General features: G+C 59.1%; 1 protein-coding gene across 5 annotated transcripts in view; it reads right to left on the bottom strand.

Moving 5' to 3' along the window:
- Positions 1-439: 439 nt before the first annotated feature.
- Gse1 (Gse1 coiled-coil protein) overlaps positions 440-24229 on the bottom strand; it is a gene marked incomplete at its 5' end in the record, with an annotated part of 290460 nt that continues 266670 nt past the window's right edge. For 2 of the 5 annotated variants that reach the window (XM_005410972.2, XM_005410976.2), the window contains 14 exon segments: positions 440-4045; positions 4587-4690; positions 7015-7302; positions 8637-9008; positions 9948-10061; positions 11487-11757; positions 11970-12082; positions 13076-13683; positions 15880-16201; positions 16561-16859; positions 17206-17397; positions 17788-17985; positions 18394-18569; positions 22316-22515. In XM_005410972.2, the coding sequence (XP_005411029.1) occupies positions 3911-4045; positions 4587-4690; positions 7015-7302; positions 8637-9008; positions 9948-10061; positions 11487-11757; positions 11970-12082; positions 13076-13683; positions 15880-16201; positions 16561-16859; positions 17206-17397; positions 17788-17985; positions 18394-18569; positions 22316-22515 (3392 nt within the window). In that variant the 3' untranslated portion in view covers positions 440-3910. 5 annotated transcript variants of the gene reach the window in all.

Raw genomic sequence — 24229 nt, 5'->3', positions numbered from 1 at the left:
TGTGCACACGTGCGGTCCACCCCGTGTACAGCGTTGTCTGTCATTTGCCCACAAACGGCCTGAACCACTATGTGCTCCGGCTGCTGTCCCATCTCCGTCAGGCAGGTGCCGATCACTGTTTGAACACCAGAGGGCCATGTCCAGAGGGTTACGACCGGAAGATGGAGTCTCTGGAATTTAAGGTGCTGTTCAGCGGGCTGCAGGTGACAGGACTTGCCTTTCACCTGCCTACTCTGAATCCTTCAGATTGCATCTGGGCATCTGTAGAATGAAAGCACTTTTAACAGGGAGGGTTGGGACCGTGTGCCTCACATCTCATCTGTGATACTTTGCTCTTAAAACCTGAGCCAGCAAGGTGCAGCTGAATGTCATTTCACCGGTGGTGCAGTGTGCTTAACCTTGTGTGTGGGGGTATTGTAACATAAACAAGACTTCCCTCTTAACGTGATTTAGGAAGATTTTATTTTTTGGATGTTGTCAGAAATTACAGCAATATATTCATAAATACCTAATTACTACATTCAACAAATAATATTACAATACAGTTAATTCAAACAAGTACACTTAGAACAGGTTTAATTTCACAGCATCTAAACTGCCCCCAGAGTGACCGAGGCACTGCTATCCTCCCTGCCCCCCGAGTCTGGGTTTGCCGTCCTAGCAGTGAAGCACAGGGCGCACACGAGTGACACAACCAGTGAGCGTGTCTTCCTCAGGTCAAGGCAGAGTCTAGGAGTTTAAGCACTGGATCAGAAGGTTGGGGACAGGCTACAGAAGGCGTGAAGTCAAAGCTTGTTACTGGGAAGAGTACAGATTGCTGCTAAGGGGCTAATATACACTTACGGAGGGCCAGGGTTTGTGCTAACCATCTCCATCTTGCGGTGGATCCGTGGAATTGTCTGAGAGGGAAAAGGGTCTGGTTTAAATTCAGTGTAACCTTTGAGATTTGGTAGGACCGTGAGCTACTTGGAAGATTTCATTCTGCTACAAGCTTAAGATTTCCTGTGTTGTAGTTCTTTGCTGCTGAAGATGCAGGCTCCTTTTTAATATTCTGAATATCCTTAGGGGGGCAATCTGTTAAAATGTTAGTGCCAATTAAGTGTTTTACCCACGTAAGGCTAGGATATAGACTGAAAACTTGAAAACCCTGTCGTGGTTATTTTATTGTATCTTGTCATTCTGGCTCTGATTATCTGAAACAGAGCAACTTGTCTTAAAGAGGTGATTAAACGTGGAACCACACCATCTAGCACCTGGCTGTGTCCCTCGCGAGCTTATGACTGCCCCGTCAGGCCAGGTGGCAGCTGTCACTTGCGGGTCATGTGGGAAGACACAGTGGAGAAGGACTGAGGTGTTCGTGTAAATACTGACACACAGGTTGCGTAATCCATTCTAGGGCAAGTCTGATGTACTGTTTTAAGTGTCTTAAACTGAACGAGCAAAAGCTGAACAAAAAGCTTCAAGAGGTTGTGTTTGTCAACTGAAAACGTGTAATGTGTTCTCTGAAAACTAATTGTTGGATGGGAAAATCATTGTAGACTGTCTTGGTGGCGTACTTTGTGAAAGAGACACTACCTCTTTCATGGTTTGTGCGCTGCCTTGCTGGTCTGTACTCAGGTTCTGATTGTCATCCATCTACTCCTTGGGTACAAGAATATTCACACCTCTCCACGGCGGGAGCATGGGTAGGCAGGACAGCAGAGAAGCTCAAGGGCAAGCAGTTATTGCTGGCGCAGGGGCTTGGCTTGCACCCCGGCAGCCCTTTCTGAGGGTGCACCCTTGTTCTGTGTGCCACCCCAAGCTGTCCAACCAAGGGGTCACGCCTTGGCTCTGGGGAGGGACTGCCTGTCTCTCCAGTAAGTTATTAGAGCCCCTTTTTCTTTAGCCAGGGCCATTACCGAAGCTGGCTAGCAGATGCGTCAGACATCCCCTGTGATGTGGGAGGCGGCCTGGGCATGAAGTGCTAGGCGCGGCTCTGAAGCCCTCACCCCGCCAACAGCGAGACTGTGAGCAGGGACGTGAGTGTTACTCTGCCCCGATGGGTCGGTGCGGTGCCCTCTCCACGCCTGTGGAACCCATGGCTCTCCTAATGTCTCTGCAGGGGATAAGGCCCCAGCACAGCCTTTTGGTTTTTTTTTACTTGCTTCCTGGGTGAGAAGGCGCTTACTGACGGGCGGCACTTTCTGTGTGAGTTTGCTAATAACTGGAAGGTTCTTGGCAGGCGTACAAAGCAAACTGTGTGGGGGCAGGTAAGCGACACGGTGCCAGCTGCCAGCAAGCCACTCCGCACGGCAAGGGTGGGAGCTCGGAGCGTGGAGCACAGCAGCAAGAATCCTCCCTGGCTCCGCCCTGCCCTGCCCTGGGTCTCTGGGGAGGGCCCAGCCCCACAAGAGGAGCCTTGCTGACCTACATGAAACACTGCCTGACAAGAAGAACCTGGGCTGAGGCGGCGGCCCAGTGCGACCCCAGTGCTCGCCAGTGGTGCGGCCATTCCGTGCCTGTCCCAGTGGGGGTCAAAGGCGGCATTCAGCTCAGACATCGTTGATCCTACCGGAGGCTTTTACAAAGCTCTGCATCTAAATAAAGCTGCTAAGTTTCTACTCTGCACCTGTTCTCAGGCATCTCAGCATTTTATCGCAGAAGTGTGCACTTCCTACAAGGTTCTTTCAGGAAGCCCCGGGGCGGTGTGTGCGCGTGGCCGGCACACAGGACCGTCTCGCTCCCGCCACACACGGCCCCTCGCTTCGCAGCAGTGGTCTGTTTGCTGTTGCCTTGTCCAGTGTGGGGAGGGGCACGGGAGGAGGTAAAGAAGTAACGCATGGCTTTCTAGTCAGTTTCTGGTGCAACTCAGACTAAAAACGAAGTGATCGCATAGGCGCCAGTGGTAAGCTCTTTTACTTTCCTTCTTCTTTAATTTTTAAAAACTTCAATATTTTAATGTCCTGACCAGCAGCAGTACAAACACTAAAAGCAAGGGTTTTTTCTTTTCCCAGGAAAAACAAAGAAAACCCCCAAACAGGAAAAACAAACAAAAATCCCCCAAACCACATATTAAAAATGGCAGGCTTTTTATAACAATTAAAAGTAATAAAAACATACAAAACTTTGTTTTTTAATATATATACACAGTACAAGGCTGAAGCACCTTTGACTTTTCTCTCGAAATTTACGTTTGTATGAAAACACCCCCCCACTGCAGTAACAATTAGGTGGGTGCGAGGACGTATACATAGGGCTGTACATTCTCCCCCACGTAGTAGTAAAAAGGTACCTTCAGTCTGTGGGTTTGTTTCATCTTTAGGTAAGAGCTTTTCCAGGGAAAAGCCTTGGATTGCTCTGTGTGCTCCTAGGACTGGTTGTTTTAAAGATAATTTTGCAGAAAAGTAACTGAAAAAAAAAAAATAAGCCCTTTACTTCCAATGCACCCAGCCTTCTTTTCAGCTGGAGCCGGCCGTGCTCCTGGGCAGAAATGAGGCCAACGCTGCAGCTGCAGCAGGGGCAGACCTGGTGCTTGGGCACAGCGGCACGGCAACACGAGAAACAGGACTGGCCGGCCAGAGCCGCGCCCACGCACCAGGGCGACAGGCGATACTGCTGTAGTGTCGGCAATGGAGCCTCCGCTTTCAGATTGAAAGAATGATGTGGGGGAAGGGAACAGTTAGCCACCTTTAGGAAAACCATGGGCGTCCTACACTGGCTGCTCGCTGAGTGGCAAAGGTGATCGATTGCATTGAAGTAGACTTGAGTTCATTCGTTTGCTTTTTTCTGGAGCCTGGAATCCTTTGCTTCATGCATGGCACATTCTCATTTTTTAAGCTTCAAACCTCCCGGTGAAAAATATTAAATATTCAAGGTAATAAAATAGATAATATTTCTATACTATAGGTTCAGCCTAGTGCAAGGGAAACCGTCACCTCGGGTATCCCTTGAAGTAACCCCTAGGCCAATGCGTCGCAGGCAGGGCAAGGCACTTCCGCAAGTGGTCCAGTTCTGCCTGGAGCCGCTCCCGTTCAGAGACCATCTTCTGCTTCTGGCTTCGTAACTCCTGCGGGGAGGGAAGCTCACGTCAGAGAAAAGCACGCCGCGCGGCGCGGTACGCGAACACGCCGGCTGCTGTGTGGGAAGGTCACCGTGGCACTCTGAAAACATCCCCTTCCCAGCCTGGCGTGCGCAGGGGCCAGGGGTGATTTGAACTGGTTCTTTCTGAGTCCTGGACTCCGGCGATCCCAGCTCTTAAAGTACGAGAGCACTGTGGCACCAGCTCAGAGCCCAAGTTCTCGAAGGGTGTTCCGTGCCCTGCCCACACCCCTGCCACTGGAGGCCTAGCGGTGGAAGACACTGCTGGGCTGCAGGAGGGGCTGTGCCGCCTCCAGAGCTTTCCATCTCCAAAACAACCCCTCCTGAGCCTGTCGTGGAAGGAGAGACGGGCAATGAGGAATTCCCCAAAGGGAAAGAAAGGATCAGTATTGCACAAGAATCTTACATAATCAGCTGACACCTGAATCCCCCCAAGACTATGAAAGCGTCCCTCAAACATAGCTGCACAGCTGTTGGATCCCATGTGTCAGGCCCTGTCCCCTGCTCACCGCCATGCTGTGGGAGAGCTGCTCTGCCGTCAGACTGAGGCTGTAGTGCTGGGCCTCCAGCCGCCGGCACTGGGTCTGTAACACCTGCCGCTCCAGGTTTTGCTCTGAAAGGAAAGGTGGTGGGCTCTCACCTCTGTACGGTGACTGTGCCTCCCAGCCCTGCAGTGCCCACCGTGCCCCGCCCTGTGATTTCTTTTTGGTTTTCTGAGACGATCTTACGGGCATGTGCCCCCGCCTCCAGCCTGCAGCCCTCTTATTTGTACCAATAAACGCCTGAGCGCTACTAACTGAACCTAACCCAACAGAACGATGACAGATCTTGAATCAGGTGGTTCAAGAGATACAGACTAGAAAGCAAGTTTACAGCCTTAAAATAGATCTTTCCATATGCAAGATAAAGTCAGGCTTTCAGCTGAAGCTGCTAAAAGACCAGGGTAAACTTGGGAACTGAGTCATCAAATCTCCGCCTCACCAAAGATGCCAGTTCCACTTTTGGTAGGAGCGGGACTTTAAACCTTCAGGGATGAACCCCTGTACAGAGGCTTTCAGAATGACAGCAAAACAAAGTACCACAGGGTTAAGAGTTTACTGAAGCTTAGCCTAAAGTCCAGCAAAACACTAGTACATCAGATTCAACGGGGTTGGAGCAACATCAGGAAAAAAAAGAACTTGGCCAGTAACAACAGGTATGGAAAATTCACTGAACTTTTAACAGATCATACACCATAAACTGAGATAAACTTGGCAAATAAAATCCTTGTTTTTAAAGTAGACTGCCTCTTAAAACTTCACAGGAACGAGCCCCACAGATGCCTCTGTTCCACACCAGTAGAGGTCCTGGGCAATGCTGTATGACAAAATTTGCAGTACGAAATTTCAAAAAGAAATAACACCTTTTAAATTTGCAGCTCTGATCATCCATGATTCCTACCTGGGGCATCTAAGTTTCCCAAACCTAGTGAAAGGAAACTTCTTAATACAGTGCTATGCTATAATCAAAGACAGATACGATTCCTCCCGGGTCTATAAATCTAATGCAACTGAAAATCAAAGGAAGATTCTTTTCTTTTCAGTACTGGGGTTGGAGCCCAGGGCATCGTTCCTGCTAGCTAAGTGCGCTATCACTGATACATGCTCAGCCTGACCTTGAACTTGTGATTCCCCGCCTCAGCCTCCGGGTGGCTGAGATCAGAGGTGAGCACAGTCATGGCCGGCTCTAATAGGATTTTTCTTTCAGAGCTTAATATAGTAAAATGCTTCCGAGATTCAAGGTAGAAGGCCAGGGGCCAAGAAGAGCTCAGTTAGATCACAGGAGGATAACCCAGGGGCAAGTCACTGCAGAGAGTGGGGAGGCCGTGGAGGCTGCGCACCCCCGGGAGAGGCCTCTGGGCCCCGGAGTTGTGTTCTGTCACCCTCCACATACACGATTTGCAGGCATGGTGAATAGTAAGAAAAGGAAAACTTCAGACCGGAGAAAGGAAATACAGAAAAATACCCTTACAACCTTGGTGCAGGGAAAGAATTTCAAACCAGGTCCCTCAAGCCCAGAAAAGATGCATCTATTCCATTGCAGATTCAATCTGACGTACTGCTGTTGCTCCTGAGTACGTACATATGCACCCCAAGAACAACAGTCATTCCAAGTCCTCTGAAAGGAATTTTTGAAACGCAAGTACACAGCAGCAGAACACATGCCCAATGCCAAGGGCAGGTGACTAGATGCTGTCCTTTTTTCAATTTCCTGAGCACCACTCCCGTACAGTGCAGCAACACATGCGATACAATGAGTAAAAATGAGGCAGCGGCAGCAGCCACGCCGGCGGGCGCTAGCAGGCACCTGCCTGTTTTGTCAGAGTGGTGCCCGCAGGGCTAAGAGCTGTGGGCCACTCTGCTCCACCAAGGGGTTTTGCGGACATCCTGAGAAACCAAGGCAGAGTGCACCCTGACATCCGAACTCTGGTGGTGCCCGGCTCTCAGACCGGCGCAGCGCCAGCTGCCCGGAGAAGGCAGCCGTCCTGAAGTGAGCTGCAGCGTGGGGTTAGCGTTCAGATGCGACTGGCACTCATGGAGCAGCCTTTCGGGGACAGCAGCCCAGAGAGCAGGACCCGTGTCTGGGCCACCACGCGCACAGGGGCCACGCGGCTGGTGTTACCGACTGAGCATCCCTGGGTGGGCACGCAGGTCAGTGGCAGACTGTGTGCCTAGCAGGCGTAAACATCCCCAGCCCCTCCCCAGGGACACCTGTCTAGGGCCTGGGCAGGTGACACGTTCACTCCGTGAAGCTTGTACCTAGCTGTGCCCTGGAACGTGCAGCACTAGCACACACAACAGCTGTAGGCTGGCCACAGTCCCACGCGGGCATCTGTGGCTGAGAGCTTCCTTCCCAAGCTTACTCCGTCCCCTCTCATCCGCCTGCCCCACCGCGTACCTTCTATGTGTTCCTGGTAAGCTTCAAAAATGGCCTCAATCCCTTGCCACTTGCGCCTGGGAACTTCCTCTTCCTCTTCACCATCCTCCTCCTCCTCCTCCTCGTCGTCCTCTTCTGAGTCCGTGTCCCTCTCCTGTGTGTGGGGACCCTTCCTCCCAGCTAGGGGCTCCTGCTGCCCATTAAGCTGGGGCGGGGGGACCCGGCTGGATGACTGCAGCTCAGGAATGTTGTAGTGGACAGACGCATCGACCTTGTGGTTCTGCTCTGCAGACAGCACAGCTACACTCCCTGGGGAGAAAAGGACGTCCACAAGGTGAGGCTCTCCAAAGGGGGCTCTCCCCTGCCTTCTGTGCAGAGTCCTTGGATCTGCAGGGCTCCAGGCAGGCCGGAAGATAAACCACAGACAGAGGTCTCCGCCCCAGCCCTCTGGGCACAAGATGACCAAGGGTGGAAGAGCTGTGGAGCGGCGGCTGGCCTGAGTGCCACTCAGGGCACACGTGTGACCCTGGCCAAGTCCCCCTCCGGTTTGAATTTCTTTGTGGTATTGGGTGTGGGCAGCATGCGCACTCAGGCCATGCAGCCACCTCTGCATGACGAAGGGCCGGGTGTTTCAGTCCCCGAGCCCTCCACAGCTCGGCTGTGGCCTGTCTCTACAGTCTACGCTGGTTTGCACCTCAGTCCTGCTGGTAGCTGCCTCCCTGTGCAGATGAGTCTGAACGGATTCATCTGTGCTGACAGTGCTGACTTACAAAGACCCGGCTCACAGGATCAGAGCTCTGTATCTGAAAACGCTTGCTGGCCTGGCAGAGTGGCACAGGACTCTAATCCCAGTATCCTGGGAGGCTGCGGTAGGAGGACTGCAAGTCCACACCGAGCCCAAGCAACTTGGTCTCAAAACCTAGCCTCAGCAACCTATCTCCAAAAATAGAAGAGCTAGGGATGCAGCTCAGTGCAAAGGCCCTGGGGGTTCAATTCCCTAGTACTGCATAAGCACAGATAAAAATGACTCCTTCCCATTAATCTTGCTTTAATGGTTTGGAGTAGTAAATACGGTTTCAGCACCACGACCGAGTTTTCTTCAGCCATCAGAACTTCTTCTCCCACTGTTATTCTTAAGAATTTCCCTTCTCATCAGTTTCAGATTCACTGGGAATAAAATGTGGTAATTCCCATTCTGACCCCAGTGACTCCCACCCGGATGTCACCGACGCATCCAGAGCCTCGCATGTGGGGCCAGGGCCACGCTCTGTAGACCTGCACTCGCCGGGCCGCATGGAGCGGCTCTCCCTGTGCTGCCACGGGGCCGGAGAAGTCCGCTGCGAGTGCTGCGGTGGGAGCTAGGAACACCACTGTCCTGTAGGGTGCACAGGGCTTCTGGCCAACAAGCCACCTCACTGGCCTTCCTAAACTCAGACAGCATCGTGTGCTGAACGTCCTAGGGTGGGGTCCACAGGCCAGGGCCGGGGCCCCCCAAGAGCTCCCCAGCCGCCTCGTGGGCACTGAAGTCTGAGGCGCCATCACCGCTCCACAGGGAGGCTGGCAGAGCCCACGGCAGTGCTCAGCAGCTGCTGGTGCACGGGAACATTAGCCGGCTGCTAACGTGGGCCGGGCAGCCTCATTACCTTTATGCTTCTGCAGGGCCTTCTGGGTGGACTGCAGCACTGACTCGTGGAACTGATGTGCAAACTCTTCTGCCACGAAGGGCTCCCACGGCTTGCTCTTCCCGTTGATGCTGTGGGACAACGGCACAGGAATGTCCTTGGGCGCAGAGCCCCGGATGTAATGAAGCATGCTCAGGCTCTTCTTGCCCCCAGGGGCCTCGCTCAGCCTGGCCTTCTCACCGCTGGTAGGAGCTGGCTCCTGCGTTCTCGATAGTTCCTGGGGCCTGAGCTGTTCCAGTCTCCCAGTCTCCATGGCTTTTGGGACATCAGACAAGGACGCAGCAATACCGATAGGCTTTTCTGTTTCCAGAAAAGCTGGCTGCGCGGCCGGTTCTTTGAGAGACAGAAAGTGGGAAAACGTTAAGGGCTGCAAATTATTATTATTATTGGATTCTTTTTTTGAGACAGGGTCTTGCTTTTTATAGTTCAGGCTGGCCTTGAACTCACTATGTAGCCCAGGCTGGCCTGGAACTCACAGCGATCCTCCTCAGGCTCCGGAGTGCTGGGATTACAGGTGTGCGCCACCATGCCAAGCTGCAAGAGCTGTAAATGAACAGGTAGGTGCCCAGCGCTTGGACCCCAGCCTCTAACAGCTTACATGTAACAAAGACCTAGTACAAAGAACCAAGACTTGGGCACGTGAACCACTGCATGTGGCTAGGATCTGAAGAGGTGGCATTTTTAGTAGCAAGTCCATCCTGGAGCAGTGCCTGGAGAGGTTTCTGGGAAGAGGGCAGATGCAAGAAACAAGGTGCCTCTAGTCACCACTCGGCAAGGCGGCGTTTAGCCCAGCTGGCTGAGAAAGCGCACAGGAACAAGCTAAGGGGGGTGGGCTGGAAGGAGGCCCTGCTCACTCCAGCAGGCAGAGAGGTGTGCTCGGACGTGAGGAGAGGTGGAAGCAGGTGCTGGCAAGGCCAGGAAGGCAGGCAGAGCAAGACAGCCCGGGTGGGCAGGCGGGGCGGGCGGGCAGGTGGGGCCGCAGCTCGTCCTCCTGCCGTGTGCAGCACTTCAGGGGTCAGGTCCCCTCCCATTGGCTTTGGAATGAGGCTCTGAGGGTCGATGGCTAAGACCATGCAGCCCACCAGGCGGCTCTGTGAAGCTGGCCCCCTCCCGAGCTCTGCCAGTTGCATCCCGAGGAGCGGTGTGATGCGTGGCAGCTACAAGAGGGATGGAGAGAAACGTCGCCTGCAGCAGGTCAGGTCCAGGATGAAGACGACCTTGAGCACCACCTCCGACCCTGGGCAGTGGCGGGTGGGGCTGTCCTTCCCTTACCGCTCAGGGAGATGGCGGGACTGTCCCTCGGAGAGTTTGTCAGCGAATCTGCCACTGCTGCCGACAGTGTTCTCTGCTTTGCGGCACGGAGCATTTCAACAAGTCTCTCGTTGTCTGTGAGAAAAGCAGCCTGGTTAACGAGGCCTGGCGCCATTGCCGAGAGGGAGGGCGGGAGCCTGGCCCGCCGGGACGGGCAGGTGCAAGCCCGTTAAACCAAGATCAAAAAGCAAGTGCCACGGGGCAGGCCATGGCGACGGAAAAGGCCTTTGAGCTAAAGCGGGGCCAGCCTCCTCTCAGCTTCCACCGCACGTGCCAGATGTATTCCGAACAGCTGTGCGTGCCACGCGCAGGGCTCTGGGAGCAACTGATGCCTGTGGTCTTTCTGTTAACTTCTGAGGAAGTGCTCATTTACAAGACAAAAGAGGTGGCCCCCACGCAAGGAGATGCCCAAAGACTGCGCAGGCCTCTGGAGTATAGCGCCACCGCCCGCCACTACTCCCGGAGCTTGAACACAGACCCCAGGGCGGTCCATGCTGTGGATTCCTGTTTCGGTTACGTTTCTTGCCAGTTCTGAAACTGAAGAGGCCACAGTGCCGATGGCTTCCTCTAGAAATTCAGTCAGGTGAAAAGACGGTTTGCAAAAAAAAAAAAAAAAAGAAAAAAACCCCTAGGCACATTTCCAGGGATTTGTGCTGGCAAAAACCCTGCCACTACCCCTTAAAGGGAAAGCAAGGGCTCCAGCTGGTTAAGTGGAAAAGCTGCTGCCACTCCCCAATAAACATGTTGGAGCAACTCAAGGCCCAAGAGATACTCTTTGCTTTCCTTTGACTTTCTTCCAGAGAGGACGCCAAGTGTCTGCAAGGGGACTCTGAGACATGTAGGGAGCACGGCCAGGAGCGTCAGCGTCTCGGCACCAAGCCAGCACGTCAGGAAGACCAAGGCCGTGGAAGCCCTTGGAAGGTTCCACGGCTACACCACTCCTGCTGTGCGGTAGATCTCGGCCCGGAGGACCCTCCCCTGTCACTGTCAACACTGCCTTGGGTGAGCAGACCAATCTGGGAGCATCTTTACCAGTGGCAGGCCATCTGCTCCGTGTGCTGGCCATGCCAAATAGCGACAGGCCACCCCTGCAATTCCCTCCCCGGGCTTCCTGCCACAGAACACAAAGCCCAGCCTGCCGTGCTGAGGACCACCCAGAGTTCAAGCCTGCAGCATGCAAACCCGGAACCCGGGGGGAGGGCTGCACCTCCCTCACTCCCGGGTGCAGCCACCAGCACACTCTGCGCAGGGCCCCGCCTGCTCAGGCACAAGCTGGACAAGTGACCGGGGCAGCTGTCTGCTCAGCGCAGGCTGCACATGCACGAGGACCCGAGCCTTCATGGCCGCTCACGCCAAGAGCAAACAGACCTCGAGCGCGCGTAGGGGACCACAGCGAAGCGTGAGGTGCACCGTGGGGCGGGCCCGCGGCGCAGAGGCTGCTGCACAAGCACACGCCCGCGGAGCCCCGCGTCCTGCCGCACAGGCTGGGTGAAGCCGTACCTTTCCTCTTCTCCGCGCTGATGTGCGTCAGGTTGAAGATGGTCAGGAACTTCCTCTTCTCCTCGAAGTTGGGGCTGTTGTTCATCTCGTCGGGGCTGTAGCGGGTGGACAGGGCCAGTCTCGGTGAAGGCACCTGCCTCTTACTCTGAACTGCCGGTGGGGACGGGCTTCTCTCCTTCAGCATCCGCCGACGCTTCCTCCGCTTCTGGGCCACCAGCTCCTCCTTCTGCTGTTGGGTGGTCAAGCCAAAAAGTTGCAAAAACTCTAGCTTCTAGATCGGGAAAGAAAACAAATGAGTTTGAAACCACCGGCAGTGGTTCCCTTTCACTGTCCTCAGGTCCCCTTCCGGGGCCCTTGCGGTCCACGCCATGGCTGACTCAGTGCTCAGGAGCACAGACGGTGGGGTGCGCGAGCCGAGGCAGGCCGCATCGGGGACCGGCAGCCCCGCTCGGAGCATGCCATGAAGGGAGGAGGGCCCAATACCTCAGAAGACGTGTCCAGCTTGAGGGGGGGCTGCTCAGCCACGAAGCGCAGATGGGCCCGGACCTCCTCCTCGTCGCTCTCGTCGTAAGAGTCGTCGAGGTCGTAGTAGTATCCTGATGGCAAAGACAGCTGGGTCAGCAGGCAGGGAGCCTGGCCTCTCCAGCCAGTGCGCACCCGGGACATGAGGGTCACCACCCAGCATCGGGCTGCGTGCCCCCGGCCCCATGAAGCATCTTGAAGGTGGCTCCTTTCAACCTGGCAGGACTAAGCCCCAGGTCAGCAATGACTGGCTTCCCTGGGCCCCACCAGCAGGGGACCACCCACTGCCGCGCCCGGTGTCCACGGCAACCCCACACTGCCGGTGCACACGTGTTCCCAGGCGGGGATGGGCAGAGAGCAGCGGCAGAGCCCCTGCTCCTCTGTTAGGTGAGTAGGGGAGAAAACCCTGGTTAGGCCCCAAATCCAGCGTTGACAAGCACCTTAGGAAGACTCTGCTGTACCCCAGCTCACGTTAAGAGGAACCAAGTTTAACACCAGACAGGACCAGGGTTCCATGGAAGACACGAGGCTGGCCTGGAGCCCGCGGGGTCCTCACTAGTATCTGCTGACGAGTCTATCCCTCTACCTCCTGATGCAGGTGGAGGTGCAGGGGGCAGCCTCACATCTGGCCCTGCTCATGAAGGTGCCCGACATTGGCCTGGCCTGGGCAGTGCCAACTGAGCCCCTTACTCCCTGGCCACCTGCCTGCAACTGATACCAGGGCCCAGGCCTGCCTTGTTGCCCGCCTGCTCCCTTGTTAATGCTCAGCTATTAATATTTAAAGCCACCTTATTCGCCACGATCCATCACTTATTAATCGTGTGTGTCTGCAGCAGCCTCTACAGACTGGCTCTGATTTGCCTTTCTGGGATGAGGTGCACCCTGGCAGCCCAGGGTCTGCTCCCCCGCAGAGGCATCAGGCGCTACACAGAAGTCTGTGAACTTGCTGCCTGGGAGCCTGTTAAACCCTGCCCTGGAAGTGGGGAGGAGTGGCAGCCAGCATCAGGGTCCCTTATCCTGCCACAATCCCCTTTCCATGGAGGTCAAGGCCATCCAAGGGACCGGACCTTTCTCCTGGGCCTCACGCCGCCTGCGCTCCTCCAAGTCCAGCTTGCTGACCAGCCTCCGGCGCTGCTGCAGGACCTCATCATAGATGTAGGCAGGGTCAGGGCCCCGCGATGCTGGGTGCCGGTAGGGTGAGCCAGGCTTCAGGGGCACACTGAGCTCCCCAAAGGAAGTTGCTTGGGGGAGGGAGACCCGCTGCTGGCCCAGGAGGGTCTGTGTAGACTTCTCAAGCTCGGTGAGGAAGGGCCCAGGCCCGTGGGTGAAGACCGGCGGTTCCAGGCTTCCCGCTTCCCGCGCTGGTGGCTGGTACTTGTCCAGGGGGGCAGCCTCACGCTTCCGGGGCTCCTCTGCTTTCTCTGGGCAGTAGACGCGCTCCACCTTCACCAGTGGGACAGCGGCCGGGCGGCCGGGCTCAAACGCAGCCGGGTGGCTGTGCAGAGTGTGGCTTTCGGCCCGCCGTGTCTCCAGGGCATTGTCCATCAGAGACACTGGGTTCCAGAGGGCCGTGGGCACTGTGTGGTGCTGCGGCTTGGGAGAGATGAGAGGCGGCGGCCCGCCAAAGTGCTGTGGGGCCTCTCGGCTGCCCTGTTCAAGCCGGTTTGGTCCTGGCCTGGGGAGAGAGCAGATCAACCACCAGTCACAGGGCTGTAGGCGTGCCAGCACCCAGGACCTCTCCAGGCTTCCTGCAGGCCCTGAGCACACAGCCGGGGCTGGAGGAACAGGCGAGGGTGCTGCCTGCCTTTCCAGGCTGGGCCCTCACCTGTTTGTAGAACAGCTGGCAGCAGGTGAGTGCATCTGCCCGCCGGGACAGGGCGGCCCAGAGCTAAGCTGCTGGTGAGGCTGCAGCGCCCCCTTGGGTCATATCTGCCTGCGCACCCAGACCCCGAGAGGACAAGCGCCCAGCCTGTGTTCCTCGCTGAAGGTACGGCCCTGCCACCAGCCCTTCCTCCAAGGGACAGTGCTGGAAAGCACCACTCCTGTCCCCGCTGTCCTCAGGGCAGTGTGCCAGACAGGAGCTTCCAGGATCTGCCCAGCCTAGAGCCCAACCCACAGAAGACCCTCACGTGGGATGTGGCCTGTGCCCCTGCTGCCCCTCCACAGTCCCCGTCAGAACTGCGGTGACCCAGAGCAGCAGCTACACGCAAGGGTGTGGGCAGGAGGGCACTCGGGATCTAACCTGGGGACTCTTCAGGAAGCTCTGCCACGCCACTCCACCACACACAATTTCCTCACTGCATTTCAAACAAAAGGCAACCCCCGAAGGACTATTTCAGGTATTGTTTCCCCAGAGCTATTTTTTTTTGAGGCAGCTGAATAGGACTTTGGGACCCATGCTGCTCAGCAATCCAGGGCAGGACTGCAGGAAGGAAGGATGGACAGAGGCTCAGCATGCTGGGCCAGTGCTAAAGGAGCGCCACACCTGGCTGGCTACCAGGCCTACAGCCGTGAAGGCTGCTTCGAGTCACTGCAGACTCACAGCCAGGAGCCCAGCTCCACCAGCAACGGAGCACAACAGGAGCAGCACCAGAAACTGTCCTCAGGCGAGCGGCAGAGGAGACACTCAGCAGAGTAAACACCTCACACGCCAGAGCCAAGCACTGCACGGCTTTCCTTCCAGCTGAGAACACAAGGCCCTGTCAGAATGTCCCGTTCCTGAGGTATACAGCCACGTCCCCCGGCCCAGGTGGCCACCCTGGCCGGAAGCAGCAGCAGCACAGGTGTGGGCCAGCCTGATACCTGCTTGGTGTTCCAGGCAGCTAGAGGAGGAAGACACCCAAGCAGCCCAGCACAGGTTTTCCCAGGAGACGCTGGGTAGGCACTGGTGAGGGGTCAGTGGGCAGCTCAGGAGCCACTGAAGCCAAGCCCTCGTAAGGCCGCAGCTGCCCAAGAGGCAGAGGGACAGTGTGGCACAGGGGATGCCACTCGAGCTGTGCGAGGCAGCTGGTAGGCCAGGCCAAGTGCCTCCCACACACGGCCCATGAGCTCCGCTAATCCCTTCACGGAGGAGCAGCCAGGGAGCGCGTGTCCCGGCCCCAGGGCTTCCCAAGGTGGACAGCACCCAACGACAATGACTGTGAAGACCCTAGGAATCTTCCTGCCTCCTCCTCGACACCGAGGAGACTGAGGCCCAGGACAGGGCTGGCCAGAGCAGAGCTCCCGAGGCCTGGCCTCCAGAATCAGGGTGGAAGAGTGCTGCTCCTGGGGGGACGCCAATGCAGGCGGGAACAGAGACGCCGCAAGGCCAGTGTCAAGAGCCAGGAGCGCCAGGGAAAGGCAGGGGCCTGCCGGGAACCAGTCCACACCAGGGCTGAGAAAGGACTGCAGCTTCATTATTAGTACTATTTTTCTGAGATGGGATCTTGCAGTGTAGTCCAGGCCAGTTGGAACTTTCAGCACCTGTCTATCTTAGCACCTCCTCTTATCTCAGCCTCCCACGTGCGGGGAACACAGGTGAGCACCTCCGTGCCTGGCTTGCTTATGTAAAGAGCAACAAAAGCTCATTTTTTTTTTCTTAAATTAAAATTAAAAGCAGTGCCTCTCTCTCAATTAAAAAATAAAAAACAACCCAGGCTGAAAACCTGAAAGTGGAACAAACAAGGATTATGTCACTAAGCCTTCCAGCCCAGCACCTTGGGTGCCACCCGCCGTCCAATGGGGTCTCTGCCGGCCCTGGCTGGGGGCTGCTCCCCATGGACGGGGTTTCCCAGCTTCCTCACAGGCAAGCCCGGAGTACAATGGGAGAGGAGGGGCAGCCGCAGAGGCGCAGACACTGGGGAGGGCGTTAGGCCAATGGGAAGAGGCCCACCTGCTGCTCTCGGGCCTGTGCTCCTCCACGGGCGCTGGGGCCCGGCCCATGTCCAGGTGCTGCTCCAGCACCTGCTGCCGGAACTCCGACACCTGGGACTGCCGGTCCTCCTTCTCCTGCCGCAGCCGCCGCTGCCGCGCCAGCCACTTCTCCTCCTCGTTGGTACGCTGCATCAGCAGGCTCGCGGCGGCGCTGCCTGCCGGCAGGGAGAAGATGCCATGGCTGGAGATGAGGTTGGGCATGGTGTGATGCGGCGCGGGCACCGGGTGCAAGGGGTGCTGCACAGGCTTAGGCGCCTGCAGGCCCACATCCTTCAGCTTCTCTGTGGAGAGAAACACGGTCACTGCCAGTGCAGGGCCAGCCCCTGGCCACATCCACAGGAGCAGCCGCCCTTGACAAGGCCCTACCCCCGCCAGAGCCAAGGGCAGCAGAGGCCATGTCTGCCCCAGAGCACGTACGGTGAGCGCTCTGGCTGACAGGCCCAGTGTGCACCCGCTCAGAAGGGCAGACTTCCGTTTCAGGAACTGTGAGAGCCAAGCTGGTGGTTACACACAGCTGTTACAGAAAGCTGGTGGTGTGGGCTGCATGCCTGTGGTCCAGGCACTCAGGAGACTGAGGCAGGGGGATTGCCACAAGTTTGAGGCCACCCTGGGCTACACAGTGGGCTCGGCTGCCAGGTACCTGCTCGAGTCGGTGTCAGCTGCTCAGAGGGCTTGACCCGCTCCTCAGCGGTGTGGCCACGCAGCCCTTGCAGCTCGGCTACCGGCAGGAAGGCAGGCTCCAGCGCCTTGGCGGCCAGCAGCTCCTTCTCCCGGGCCCGCTGCTCCCGCTGGCGCTCCAGCTCCCGCTCCCGCTCCTTCTCCCGCTCGCGCTCCAGCTCCTTCTCCCGCTCACGCTCCTTCTCGCGCTCCCGCTCCTTCTCCCGCTCGCGGTCAGCCTCCCGCTCCCGCTCCCGCCGCAGTTCCTCGTCCATCTGCAGCCTGCTGGGCAACGGGGAGGGCTCAGGTCCCCCATGCGAATGGGGTGAGGCCCCCGGGGGCCCCCACGCTCATCTGAGTGGGGACGGGCATAAGCCGGGCTTATATGTCCTCTCCCTAACGGGTGAAGTCCACCGGACCCAAACAGGTATGTGCAGAAGCCCCACGCACCCAAGATCTTAGGGTCCACACTGCCACTGTCCCACTTTACAGGTAAACAAACTGAGACAGGAGCGGCCGAGGAGCCCACTAGCCACAGAGCCACCAAGCCAGGGCCCACCCAGCCCTTCCCTCAGCAGCTGCCCCGGAACGGGACAAGGGATGGCTAGCCAGCCCAGGACTCGCTCACCTCTCCGCGCTGAGCCCCGACAACCGCTCTGAGTGCAGTGCGGCCAGCGACGCGTGAGAGAGCTCCGGCGGGTAGCGGACGCCGGAGAGGTGGAGGTGCATAGCCGAGGGGTGCAGCGGAGGCAGGGAGCCGGGGGTGGGGATCGGGTAGAAGGGAGACCTCAGGGCGGACAGGCAGTAGGAGTCATCCATCCTGTATGAGGGGAAGGGGCTGGTGGGCGCCAAAGTCACACACAGAGAGCGAACGGTCTCCTAGCGCTGGTTCCGCCCCAGCACCCCGCCCACCGCCCCCTCCCTTCAGCCAGGCTGCGCACACAGGCGCTCCTGGGGCTGACCAGGAGCGCCCAGCAGGCCGGGCTGACAGGCCATCCCCTACGGCAACCGGACTTCTACACTGAGCAAGGGCACCGTGTGACTTGTGGCGGTGCCTTGGCCCCAATCCAAGGAGCCCTGAACGGTGATGGCGGCGGGAAAGAGCCCGGGCAGCCGAGGAGGTGGAGCGGCCGGCAGCCCGGGCTGTCCTTGGGTCTGGCCAGCTCCTGAGAATCAGCCCCCACCGTCCAGAGTGGGGGGAGGCGCTCACCTGAAGGCGGGGTGTGGGAAGGGGTGGGGGGCCAGGTAGCTGGGGTGGTAGTAGGCTGCGGCGGTGGCCGGGTCCAGGCTGAGCGGGGGCAAGGAGGACACGCGCAGGTCCTCCGTGGTGTGGTAGGGCCGGAAGCTTCTCAGGTAGTCCTCGGTCACCGTGCTGGGGGGCACCACGTGATGCACAGGCCGCTGGAGGCTGCAGGTCAGGACAGCGGGCGGCAAAGTGACAGGTGAGCAGAGAGCCTGTCTGGGCCAGGAAACGGGGTCACCCCCGCACTCCCCCAAGCTATCGGGAAGGCTCCCTGCTGCCTCCCTCCAGCACCAGTCCTGCTTCTCGCTAATGAGATGCAGCCCTGGCGGGAGGCCCAGGACAAACCAAGGCAGCTGCTGCCCCTCTGGCTTGCCTGGCCCCCAGGTCCTCACCAGTGGGCACAGCTGCTCCCCTTGGCCTGGGAAGACTCAAGGGCCCCAGAACCCAAGGACAGGGTTAGGAGGGGCTGGAGCAAACGACAGTGTGAAGGGGACAGCAGCCCGAGCCCAGAGCCTTCGGTGGCTCGGGCTGCCTTGAGGACGGGCCCTTCCCGGCCCCCACCGGGGCACTTACTTGAGTGGTGGGAAGCGGGAATCCTGCATGACTGAGCTGGGGGACAGGCCGAAGGGGTATGGGGTGCTGAGGAGGTGGGAGGGGACAGCTGGGCCACCCGCCTTCTCCTGGGCAAGCGGCGGCTCCACGATGAGGCGCTCCCGACCGCTGCTGCTGCCCCGAGAGCCAGCATCCTGCTGGAGGACAAGCACAGGGTCAGGCCACACGCAGTGGCTGGAACAGCCAGCTCAGCCAGCAGCCGCCCAAGATGGGCGCCCTGCAGAAACGTGCTTTGTAGAAGGTTCTCCTCCTGAGGCACAGAACACACTGTAGCAGGAGCAGGAAGAGGGTGGGCACAGCCTCTGAGAGACAGGTCTGGAGTTGCAGCCATGTGGGGCCTCCTCCCCCACACCTCAAAGGCCTCCCCGAGGCAGAGGTGACCAGGAGCTGCCCTCCGACCCCAGGCCACCCAGGTGCATGTGCACATGACAGGACACGCAGCAAGGACGCCTGGCTGCTTCCAACAGCCATGGTGTAGATGGAAGTCGTGTCACACCTACTCCGGGGGCCCAGACGCCATCAGCTCCACCCAACACCCAGGAAGGGAGCTGGCACCACAGCCAAGGTGGTCAGTTGTGCTCCAGGGTGCACACCCAACTCTGCCACCCTGAGCCACAGAACACCCAACGCCCAAGCCGGCTGTGTCCTTGCAGAGCCAGCAGGAACGTGCCTGCCGTGGGGTGGGCACGGGGGAGCAGTGAGGCCCCACCTGCCTGGCCGGCTGGCTGGTGTGGGCAGTGACGGGCACCGCCACAGCGCCCTCCTGGCTGCCCGATCCCATAGGTGCAGAGCCCGTCACGCGCTCCCCTACCGCCCTTGCGCTTCGGAAGACAGCCAGCAGCAGCTAATTGAAGGAGACAAGCTGCTGACGGGGACGCTTAATGAGGAGCGGCATCTGCTCCCTTCCCTCGCGCACAGCGGGGTCCCTGCAGGTTCATGACCTCTGACCCCCCCTTCCCTGGGGGGTGATCACATGGTGTCTCAAGGGAGGGACACACAAGTGCCCACCAAGCCCCAGCCCAGGGGTCTTCCAGTTGCCAGGGATGGCAGCAGGGTGGACTCTGGCTTAGCCTTAGGAGACAGGGTCCTGTCCAGTGGGCCCCCACCAGAGCCCCACACAGGCCTGTAACTGCCCTGTGCCTCAGTTTCCCCATCTGTCAACATGCCCACGGTAGCCCTGGCTCCCTCCCACTGCAGTAAATAGGGCCAAGCACGAGCCTGAACAGGGGTCTCGCACACAGGGGCCCCCAGGCTCACCCCTTCACCTCTCCTCTGGCTCTCTGTCTATACCACCACCCTTGGGGCTGCTCTCAGGTGGGGCTGGCCGGATTCTCCTGCACGCCCCTCACCAGGACCGGGCTGGCCCGAGTTCTGACAGAGCGAGGAAGGATGCTGCCCACCCGGGCTGAGCTGAACAGGAGCCAGCATGGCACCCCACGCTCTCTGGGATGGGGATGGGCCAGGGTCCCAGGAAGACTGTCCCATGGGCAGTGAGGCCAGGACAAGAGGGAGACAGTTGCCACCCTAGCCCCTGGTGACCAGCAACAGTCCTCGGAAGACAGAGCTCTATGCAAGGACAGTACTGGGACAGGCTCCCAGCACACAGGCCTGTCACCTGTCCCAGGGCCATGTACCACAGACACACCAGAGCAAGATGGCGCCAGGCCGCCCTGCTGTGCGGAGAGGCCTGCTCAGCACACCCTCAGCCCAGGCTGTCCCTGTCAGCCCCTTCTCCCCCAACTAGAGACAAAGGCCTGCTCGAAGGCAGCTGGGCCAGATGGCACCTCCCTGGCCTGGCTGAGGACAATCGGGGGGGGGGAGGCGGGGGAGCGGCCAGCGGGCAGGGCCGTGGGCTCCACAGGGCAGACCCACACGCCCGGCCTCTACTGGGCTGGAGCCTGGCCAAGCTTCGCCAGGCACCTGGGAACTAGGTCAGCAGGGAGGGCAGGAGGGCGTGGGGGCCAGCAGCGCCCCACGGGGCCAGGCGCAGGAGGCCACGGCGCCCCAGGCACCCCATGGCGGGGGCGGTCGGGTCTCACAGCCGCCCTGGCAGACAGGCGCGTCAGGGCGCATCTGCGGGCAGCTTGTTATTTCTGAGCAGCGGCTGCAGGAGCAGCTGCGGCGATGAAAGGGGGAAGGAGGAGGGGCAGGCGGAGGAAAATCCGTCATCCTCTGGTGATTAGAGAGAGGTCTCTGCAGTCAGACAGGCGGGACATGCCCTGTTAGCTTCCAAATGGACGATTTTTCATTTCATCTCTCCTCCCTGCTCCCACCGCCGGGAGACACTGTGACCCCAGAAAGAGCCCGGAGCCATTGGCCCCCGACTCCCTGCCCGCATCTGCAGCCCCGGGAGGCCCCGGTGACTCAGCCACTGAGGGAGGGCGCCTCTCCCCGCAAGGATTAATTCTCCCTGGAGCCTCTCTCCCTGCTCACGCTGGCGAGGCCCACATCTGCTGTCCCCGCCGCCCTCCCCGAGGCAGGAACTCATTATCTGACGCAGGGCCAGCCCCGCGGCCCCTCCCTCAGGGTCACTCTATGTCTCTGTGGCAACAGGGACCCTCAGAGAAGAGTGACAGGCTCAGGAGGAGGAGGTGTGTGGGCAACACCAACGGAGCCTCCCAGGGACAGGGGACACTCACAGGGTGTCCAGCCAAGGCAGGGACAGGAAGTGACCTGCAGCTGCTCAGGCTGGGGCAGAGCCAGCCTGTGGCAGCTATGCCAGGTGATCAGGGTCCCTCAGGATGGGGCTGACCCTTGGGGGAGGAGGAGCCTGGTGACAATGCCCTTAAGCCAGGACTGGCCTGCCGAAGCCTGTTCCAGTCCCCTGGGGATGTGGTGCCAGGCCTGCCCTGTCCCCGCTCCACACTGCACACAGGGCAGGGCACAGCAAGACATACAGGCTCCCTGGGCAAGTGTGTTGCCTCAGCCACAGAAGATGGCAGTGGACGACGAGTCAGGACCCCGGGGGTCCAGGAAGCCCAGAGTCTCAGCTGCGTGCCCCGGGCACCCCCACCCTGGATGAACCCTGCACAGGAGGGTAGGGTGTGTTGTGAACTGACAGTGACAGCCGCGGATGCCCACGCCACCTGGCAGGGGCACAGAGGGCCGCTAGCCTCCCTGCTGCTCCCGAGATGCCTTTGTGGGTTAATTAGTGTCTATAAGCAGTGCCTTCCCCCTGGGACTCAGCAGAAGCTCCCAGAGGAACCCAGGTTGACAGTGGCTCTTAACAAGCACGGTGGGGGACAGGGGGTGGGAAGGGCCCCCCCAGGCACCGAGGGCCAGTGACCAGCGCAGCAGCTGCCCACACACGAGGACCCTGGGAGACACGCAGACCACAAGGAACCGCTGCGGCCCATGCCCCACGCTCGTCCCGTAACCCAGCAGCAGCAGCAGCAGCAGCAGCAACAGCAAGACGGGGTGTTACGCACAACTTGTGCAACGTGCAAACACCGCCGCAAATGTCTTGCAGAGCACCACAGATGGCACGTGCCCCAGGGTGTCCGCACTTGCTGACCGGCTGTCGGGAGGTGACTGAGGGGACACAGCACTAGGGCCCAGACCCGCTCTGCAGGGCCAGGGTCCTCAAAAGAAGAGATCATGACACAGACACTAGGGGACACCACAGGAGGACACAGTGAAGGCGTGTGTGCAAGCTGAGGAGAGAGGTGGGGCGGGGGGACCAGCTCTGCCCACAGCCATCTTGGGTGCCCCTCCCACTGCCGGAGGAGTCTGTCCCTGAAGCCACACAGCTTGTGGGTGCCACATCTGCACCCACTCTGCAGCTCGGACCCAACCTCAAGAGCCCCAGAGCCAAGGGAAGTCCAGCGTCCTGCCCTTGCCGGACGCCACCTGCCCCACAACTGCCTGGCCCAGGGTCACTCACCTGGCGGCTCTCGCTCCTCCAGACTCCATTGACGGTTTTAGTGGGGGCGATAGTCACCACGGGGGGCGTGCTGGGGACGCTGTGGCCCCCAGGGGGGACGATGATGGGGCCCATGGCCACGCGCTTGGGTGTGCTGGCGGGGGAGCTGTGGTTGGTGGCCGGAGAGGACACAGGAGATGACTCACTGCTCAGCGAGGACCCTGCGGGAGAGAACACAGGCTGAGCTGAGCCGCAGGCCCAGGCTGCGCTCCGGCCTCTGGTGCTCCCGGCCCCAAAGCAACTCCGACGTCAGCCCCCACACCTGCAGGCAGGCAGGAGCCCAGGACGCGCCCTCCAGGCCTCATCTGCCTGGGCAGCTAGAGGTGGGGCTGGCCTCCCTGCTCCTCAGGCTGCAGGCCCAGCCACCAGGGCGCCAAGCACGAGAAGCTCCACTGCGGCCTAGCTGGAGGACAGGAAGCCCCGGGCAGCACAGCGCACCCCGGAGTTTCCAGCCGCAGCTGCCACTGTGATGTGACGGTCACCGTCCCCCACGCCAGACCCCCTGGAGGGGCTGGGCTGGGAACAGGACCCTGAGGCAAACAGGAAGACCCTGCGTGTCCTGGTGCCATCAGATGGGACAGGGGCAGAAGGCCAAGTCCATCCGCCCAGGGAGGACCTGAGAGAGGCTTCCACAGCCCTATCAACTTCCAACTGTGCAGCCTGGAAAGTGACCCCCCGTCTACAAGCACGCAAGCCAGGGGGCTTTGATGCATTCACTGCACTGGGAACAACACTGACTGCATTTCCAGAACCCTCTCTCTGCTCCGGAAAGTAGCAGCAGGCAGCTGGGTTCCTGGGGTTCTTGCCAACAGGCGAGAGCAGGAGTAGGGTCAAACTGTGACCAGGAGGCAGAGGCCAGGGCATCCCGGGTCGACAAAAGGTGTCCCTGGGTGGGTAGCTGTGCCCACTCGGTGGGCCTCCCAGGGGTAGGGTCCTAGTGCCCCAACCTCTTTCATGGTGCTCCCGCGGCTGGTGTGCAGCTCGCTCAACTGTACAGGGCAGCCCTATAGGGAGCTCTGCCCCAACCCGGGTGCCCGGTAGCACGCTGTGTGCAAACCTTACACAGCACCACGTTCACACTCCCAGCGCACCTGAGGCAGAGGCCCAATTCCCTCAGCTGCCCACACCCTAAGAATCCCGGAGCCCCAAGGCCACGTGGGCCCAGCACCGCGGAGGGGAGAGCCTTGTCCTGGACGCCAAGGGAGCACCTGCAGCCATGGGGAGCACAGGAGGAGCCAGTGGCCCGAACAGGCCTCTCCCGGGGACAGCATCCATCGTGCTGCCCTCCCTGGCCCAGTGTTATGGTTTGTGTGTGGGTGTCCCCCCAAAGCCTCATGGGGTCATGGAGCAGGCTTTTATAGTTTGACTGATTATGGGTGTGCGAGCTACACCCGCCCTGGGGTGGACAGTTTGCATATGTAAGGGACAGCAAGAGGCTGCTTGCGGCCATTCCTCCTTTTTGTGCTTGTTGCTTTGCTGTGTTCTGCCGCCATGAGCTGTAGCCCTCTGCCATGTGCCGCTCTGCCTTGTAACCTGCCAAGTATGGACTAAAACCTCCACAAACTGTAAGCAAAATAAACCTTTCCTTCCTTAATTGTGGGTGTCAGGTATTTTGTCCCAGCAATGAGAAAAGACACCCAGCCAGCCACACCCAGCTCGGGTTCGCACACACCGAGACCAAGATGAGGGCTGGAGATCATTACAGCCACGCCCAGAAGGCCCCCGCGGCCATCAGCAGAAGGAAGGAGCCAGGGCACAACTGCACAAAGCCATCCGAGAGCCAGGGACAAACGCACACGGACTCTGGCCTCCTTGGTCAGAAAGACACAAACCCATGGACTGGTTTAAATTCAGACCCACGGCGCTGGGGGCGAG

Source organism: Chinchilla lanigera, unplaced genomic scaffold, assembly GCF_000276665.1.
Source record: "Chinchilla lanigera isolate Chin_1 unplaced genomic scaffold, ChiLan1.0 scaffold00140, whole genome shotgun sequence".
Taxonomy (NCBI): Eukaryota; Metazoa; Chordata; class Mammalia; order Rodentia; family Chinchillidae; genus Chinchilla; species Chinchilla lanigera.
Note: the sequence above shows the minus strand (reverse complement) of the source record. Positions and strands in the feature narration are given on the sequence as shown.